At 41.6% G+C, this 7,500-nt stretch overlaps 1 protein-coding gene across 1 annotated transcript in view; it reads left to right on the top strand.

The window, feature by feature from the left end:
- Positions 1-7,500, top strand: part of LOC122248966 (uncharacterized) — an 86,011-nt gene that overhangs the window by 64,938 nt on the left and 13,573 nt on the right. The window contains 14 exon segments of the mRNA XM_086542128.1: positions 360-549; positions 706-864; positions 1,007-1,194; positions 1,362-1,559; positions 1,663-1,765; positions 2,136-2,301; positions 2,508-2,617; positions 2,849-3,061; positions 3,099-3,450; positions 3,735-4,219; positions 5,631-5,792; positions 6,091-6,206; positions 6,517-6,589; positions 7,311-7,424. Coding sequence (XP_086398254.1) covers positions 360-549; positions 706-864; positions 1,007-1,194; positions 1,362-1,559; positions 1,663-1,765; positions 2,136-2,301; positions 2,508-2,617; positions 2,849-3,061; positions 3,099-3,450; positions 3,735-4,219; positions 5,631-5,792; positions 6,091-6,206; positions 6,517-6,589; positions 7,311-7,424 — 2,629 coding nt within the window.

The following is a 7,500-nucleotide window of genomic DNA, read 5'->3' as shown; positions in this document are numbered from 1 at the left end:
TCCCTTTTTTCTAAAATTTAGAAGTTGCTACCTCGCTCCTGTACATAGACACTTCTCATTCTCCCATTACAAAATAAACTCTACCATGTCCGCGAAATCGTAAAGCAGAAATCGTCACCAGACTAGACGGCCGACGAAGACGCCAATCCTTCGGTTTACCCTAACCCTATTAAAAGACACAACCTCACATCCGATAGGAAACGATACTTTCCTCTCAAAAATAGATAAATAGATAAATAAATAAACACACACACAATTCTTCTCGTCCTCCTTCACTAAGAAAGAGCGAGACGAAGAAGGTGTTTGTGCTTTAGTGTGCCCCTTCCCTGACCTTACGACCTTACCTCACCCACTCACAGCTCTCGCTCGCCCATCTCGGCCATCCAGGTGGTATTCGAGTGCGCCGTATCTTTACTGAGCAACCAGGACGTGACGTGGAGGGCTGTGCGCCACGCCACACAGGACGAGGCCTTCTGCACCAAGGTCGCCGCCGTCTGCGTCCCCGGCCTCAAGCAGGCGCAGATCACAAGTCTCACGGAGAAGCTCGAGGTGACGTCATATTTAGCGTGGATGTCTTTGCTGTAGTAATACTTCAATTGCAAATATTCCTGTCATAATAAAAAATTGAAGTAAAAGTCAAAAGCAATCTGTAATACTCATTTTCTTGCATCTACACGGGGTATCATCACGCACTTCCTCTTACAGCAAATCAAAATGACGCCGGAGCATCTGTCTCGCGTGAGTGACATCGGCGGCATCCTGCTGCAGTATCTGCGTACCGCCATCTTTTTCTGGCACAGGTATCATGAGGACGTACAACCGCGGCAGGAGCGCGTTCAGGAGCTCAAAGATCAGTGCACACAGGTAAGAAGGAGTGTCCGAGGCTCTACCTAGTACGGGTCTTGTTGTAAACTTTACGTGTGCGTGTCATGACTGAAGAAGCTTCATGTCTTATTGAAGCTGGTTTTGGATTCCGATCTCAACGTGCCTGTCCATCTCCCTGCAGCTACAGGTGGAGATGGCGACGAAGGAGAGGCTGATTCGCGGCTCCCGGGAAGAGGTTGCCAAACTGACGACGCGACTGAAGAGCGAAGAGGGCCGGGTGGTCGCCCTCAAGAGACAGAAGATCGATATCGAGGAAGAGCTGACCAATGTGGTCGCCGTCATCACGGAATTGCAGCCGCACGCGGAGAGGTGAGGCACCTGTGAGAAGTGGGTCGTGAGACTTGAGTGTGTTTCACGATGTGATGTGAAATCTGAGAAGAGAGAAGTCACAGTATGAGTTGAAGAACCAACGTTGCATTAGCAGGCTGCCTCCAGCACTTTAATATTTCTTATAAAAATACTATTCAATGTCTCAGGTGGAGGAAGAAGATCAATGAACAAGAGGACGTACTGACGCAGCTGACGGGGAAGTGTCTGTTGGAGGCAGCAAGGCTGACGTACTTGTCCGGTCTCCCTCCGAGCCCGCGCTCCGCCTTAGCCTGTGTGTGGGAGGCCGACCTGATGAGCAGGGGCCTTCTCGCACCGCAGCAGCCGCAGCCGCAGCGGGGGCTTCGGTGAGTAGTCATTTTTGAAAATATGATGAATGTGATTTCGGCCTTGGATGAAGACTTGTATCATGGAATCCTTAACCCCGATTAAAGAGAGCGCCTCCCGCAGGTTGGTCTTGCGGGCCGGGGAGCTTCAGCAAGACGTGGACGAGGCCCTTCGGCACCACGCCAACCGCGCCCCTCTTCTGCTTCTACGGGACCCCCATCACCTGGTAAGATACAGTAGGAATGCGTATCGGTAAGGAAGAAAGAGAGGGGTGAGAGAGAAAGAGAGAAAGAGAGAGAGAGAGAGAAAGAGAGAGAGAGAGAGAGAGAGAGAGAGAGAGAGAGAGAGAGAGAGAGAGAGAGAGAGAGAGAGAGAATGAAAATAGCCTACATTTTATCTATTTTGCAATTAACAATTTTGAAATCTTATATATAGTACATCAAATTCGATTTATCAACGATTAGATTACGCAAAAAAGTACCTCACAAAGATGCAAAAGAGTTTGATAACTAGCAAAAATTTGAACTCATTTGGCTAACACAGAAGTCTCAACTTATCAAAGCAGATGATAAAGCATGACTCCTCCCTTGGCGCAGGTGGAAGAATACGTTAGAGGTGGAGTTTGGGTGAATGTGGAGTCGGGGTCATGGAAAGAGAGTCTGGTGGAGAGGTTGGCAGTCACCCCTCGCACTCCACTCTATCTTCGGTTGCAACACGACCCGGCTCTGGAGGTGGTCGCCTCCACGCAGAAACTGCTTCAGGGTGAGTATCAGGGAAAGAGAAGAGAAGGAACCGCATAGGGTAGGGAAGAATAGGATAAATTAGAAATGAAATGAACCGGGATAAATGAATCGGTCAGGATGAAATAATCACTCGGTGCAGATTAATCACCTAACCAAGAAAAATATCAGTCAGGACAAAACCTTCAATCTCCATAAAAGTAAAACGATTTCCGACGCCTCCTTCAGACGGAGACGGAGGCCTTCGGCTTCTCATAGTGCTGGACGATATGTGTTCCTCGGTGCCGTGTCCGCTCTGTGCCATTCGTCCTATCATCGACCTCGCTCTTGACGATCAGGTAGGCGGCCGAAGAAGTTGAGTCCTCCTTGAGAGGACTGGCGAGTCTTTCTTTCCCAAGAAGGTGGTTTAGGTTGACGGAATTATCAGATTATAATATTCATTATAATTGTACTACCAAATGCTATACCACCTGTTGCTGTTATACATGCAACCTCTATCATTCCTAGATGAGTTTTTAGTCTTGGTTTATCATCATCAGTTACATCAATCTTGCTTATCCCCCTGACAGGGTATCGTGCACCAGCTAGTTCAAACAGCAGTGAGGTGGCACGACCCACAGCTGGAGGAGGAGATGGTGAGGACCGTGCAGGTGGCGACGGCGGCGAGGCAGGGGAAGGAAGCCGCCGAAGGGGCGCTCGTCAGGTCGCTCATCCACGCCTCAAAGGCCACGTCCGCGGATGACCTCGATGCTTTCATGGATCACGTGGACGCGCTCAATAATGTGAGTCGCCGGAGAGGGGCGCTCATTCCATTCGCCAAGGCGTTACTGCGTATCTACTGTTAATTTGTGTAGATTTGTGTTTTCTTTTCGTGATAATAATGCCATAAGTATTCGGAGTCCCCAGAACTGTAAGCGCTTTCTCGGTCAATGTATTGCACAGGCCATCAATACGTCAGGTGAGCAGGAGGAGCAATTGGCGAAGGTGACGTCGAGGGTGTCCGAAGGGTACCTGCGTATGGGCGTTTACGCCGGCCTCCTGCACCGAGTGGCCGAAACCCTCGCCGCCCTGGACGCGAGTTATAGCCTCCCGCTGCATCTCCTACACGAGAACCTCGCATACAAGATGGACGCACTCGGCGAAGCGGTTCGGGCAGGGGACATTGAGAAAGGTAGCGGTACAGCAGGTTATTAGTCTGTGGTATTGTTATTATTGGTTTAGCGAAAGTAAACAGTATTAAGATTGAAACAGCCTACCTTGTCTCCTAAAAGATTACATATCCGAAAACTGAAATTTTGGAATTTCGTAAATCATATTAGTACATTCACCATTAATTTTGTTTTAAGTAAATTGATACTAAACATTACATAGTCTCTACAGTACAACCGTGTTTTGGAATTTGAAATACTCAACTTTTCTCATACAACCCCCATATATCACAACTGCCTCCCTCAGAGCCCAGTGCCACTCTCCCCGAGAGCGAGAACCAGAACATGCTGCGAGCGGTGACGGAATCCGTCTTCGAACTCTTGGACATTCGGCTTCAACTTCGCCACAGAGCCATCGTTGCTGCTTGCTTCGCCCTCGCCCGCGCTAACCTGGACCATCCGGACGAGGATTACGTGAAGGCGTTCCTCACGGGCACAGAACCAGCCAGTCTTGTCTGGGAAGGCGTTGCGAAGGGCGCGGGGAGGAGGACCTCGGCAGCCGGGGTGGACGGGGAGGCGCATGGGGAGAGGGAGGAGGAAAGGGAAGAAGAGAAGGAGGAGGAGGAAGAGGAAGAGGGAGATAAGGATAAGGAAGAGAAGGAAGAATCCGGTTCTCCCGAGGAAGAGGAGGAAAGTGAACCAAAGGAAGAGATGGTGGATGAGTTGGAAGAGGAAGACGAAACGGAAGAGGATTGCATTCCGGATTGGATTCCACAACAGTGTGGTCCTAAGGTATATCTACTTCTGTTTCATATCTATGTCTATAAATATCCATATATTTACATGTATAATTACAGTATCTATATATACATACATACACACACACACACACACACACACACACATACACACACACACACACACACACACACACACACGCATATACACTAACACACTCACACATACACACATACAACACATTTATATATTACATATATATATATATATATATATATATATATATATATATATATATACATATATATATATATATATATATATATATATATATATAATATATATATATGTATTATATTTGTATATATGTATATATATATATATATATATATATATATATAATATATATATATATATATATATATATATATATGTATATATATATATATAAACATATGTATATATATATATATATATATATATATATATATATATATATATGTGTGTGTGTGTGTGTGTATGTGTGTGTGTGTGTGTATGTGTTGTGTGTTGTATACATACATATATATAATATATATATATATATATATATATTATATATATATATATATATATATATATATGTATATATATAATATAATATATATATATATATATATATATATATATAGAGAGAGAGAGAGAGAGAGAGAGAGAGAGAGAGAGAGAGAGAGAGAGAGAGAGAGAGAGAGAGAGAGAGAGAGAACGAATAGACAGCTCTTGGAACTAATATATGTTAGCCACACACCTGAGTAATGGCTACTCTTGAGAGAAGCGTGACACGGATGCCTAGGCGAGTCCACCCACCTGTGCCTGAGTTGGGTTCGACTGTTTTAAGGATTCATGCTGAACAAGTTGAAAACAAAACAACAAAGGAAAACACAGGAAAACACACGAATATGCTAAATATATATATATATATATATATATATATATATATATATATATATATATATATATATATATATATATATATATATATATATATATATATATATATATATATATATATATATATATATATTATAATATATATATATATATATATATATATATATAATATATATATATATATATATATATATATATATATATATAATATATTATATATGTGTGTGTGTGTGTTGTGTGTGTGTGTGTGTGTGGTGTGTGTTTAAATAAATGAATAGATATATAGATATATATGTATATAAAATATATATATATATATATATATATATATATATATATATATATATATATATATAATACATACATACATACATACATACATATATATATATATATATATATATATATATATATATATATATATATATATATATTACAGGATATCAATATCTGTGCCAACATATTTATCCTTACCCCTTTTTATCTAAGCGTATCTGTCAATCCCCCATTCCCACGATCCCTGTGACCCAAGCAGGCGAGGAGGTTTCTGGCGCGGCTGTCCATCGCTTGTCCGAGCTTGTTCCCGCCACCGCCAGGTTCCCTCGACGCCAAGGACGCCGCCCACCTTCTACTCTGGCTCGACAAGGCCACGCCCACTTGGCCCAATGTTTTCCAGTGTTCCGGAAGTCTCATGCAGGTAGGAATAACTTCTTTAGGGGTCAACTGTTTTCTGCCTTAACGTTTTAATAATCATGATGAGTCCTCAAATAGGGTCGTTTGCTGTAGTGTGATTGGTGTAGATTTCATGTTATGCTGACGTGACCCAGTGATCTATGAATAGCGCCGATCCATGGTTATGAGGCCACTATTATAACTTGAAACATTTGCAGCACAGAGCTCTTATTAAATGCTGAAGAATAGCTTTTATGTCATCACACTTCTATGGATGTGATATAACAAGACCCATGTTCGATGTGCGATCTTCTTCCCAACAGGCAGCACAGCAGGTGGTGATGGCGCGCCATCTGCGACCTGATCTACTGGCGGAGGCGATAGTGACACTGGTCGGGGTCACACTGGGTCACGGGGTGCTCACGCCTCCTCCAGACGTGTGAGTAGAGGAGAATGTGCTCTGCTCTTTTCCTTTCCCGAATTAGTAATTTTTTCTTATCATAATTTGAAGTGGTGGAAGTCTTGTTTTTTGTGAGTTGATATAGTAATATATTTTATCATGGCAGTGCAGTAGCTTTGGTGTAAAAGGATGAAAAGGCTATCAAGTGATACTAAATCACACTCCATGGCGAATGACTGACACGGAACCAAATATTACCGTGACACGATCTAAACATCACAACCAACAACTAACCAATAACTAACACTGTATGACAGCACTTAGGTTTTTCTTCTTCGCTTTCCCGCAGGCTTTCACAGGCTGTCACTCAGCACGCGCGTGCACGTAAGACAAAGAAGAGTGGCTTGAGTGACGTCATCCAGGTAATAATGATACAAATGATAATACTGATAACAATAATTATATCAATGATAATGATGATGATGATGATACTGTCATAGGGATGAGAATAATAATAATGATAATGATAACGATAATATAACGATAATGATGATTATAATATCGATGATTGTAATGATGTTGATTATACAGATAATAATAATAATGATATTGATGATAATAATATCAATGTTTAATAATAATAATGATAATAATAATAACAATAATAATAATAATAATAATGATAAAATAATAATAATAGTAATAACAATAAGGACAATAACAATAATGATGATAAAGATAGCAATGATAATGATGATACCGTAATGACGATGATAAGAAGAAGAAAACTTATGATGTTAATATCAATAATGTTAATGCTAATGATAATAATAATGGTAACAGTGATAATGATAATAATGATAGTAATAATAATAATAATAATAATGATAATAATAACGATTATGATGATAATGTCAATGATAAAGATAATAATGATAAGGCTTATAGTAATTATAATACGGATTATAGTAATATCAATGATAGGGATTATAACAATAATAAAAATAATGATAGGTAATGGTAATGAAATACTAATGATAAGGATAACAACAATACTAATAATGACTGTATTAATGATAAGGATAACAATGATAATAGTGAAGAAAATGAAGCCGCGCCAGTCATCTTGGGTCTCGTTCGCAGGTGAGTGTCGGCCGCGGGGTCGACCCTGCGCGCCTGATGACGGAGGCGGCGCGGCGGACCGGGCTGCCATTCTACAAACTCACGTTCCTTTCCCTCGCCACGGCCTCGCATCAGGTAGGTATTTTCGCCGGTGATTAAGCATTCCGACCGAGTAGAGCGCTTTTGGAGAGGCGATTTTCTTTGGTTCTGA

The sequence above is a fragment of the Penaeus japonicus genome, unplaced genomic scaffold, assembly GCF_977035675.1.
Source record: "Penaeus japonicus unplaced genomic scaffold, GWHDUDI00000001_assembly GWHDUDI00000012, whole genome shotgun sequence".
NCBI classification, from domain to species: Eukaryota; Metazoa; Arthropoda; class Malacostraca; order Decapoda; family Penaeidae; genus Penaeus; species Penaeus japonicus.
This window is presented reverse-complemented; position numbering and strand designations above follow the sequence as displayed.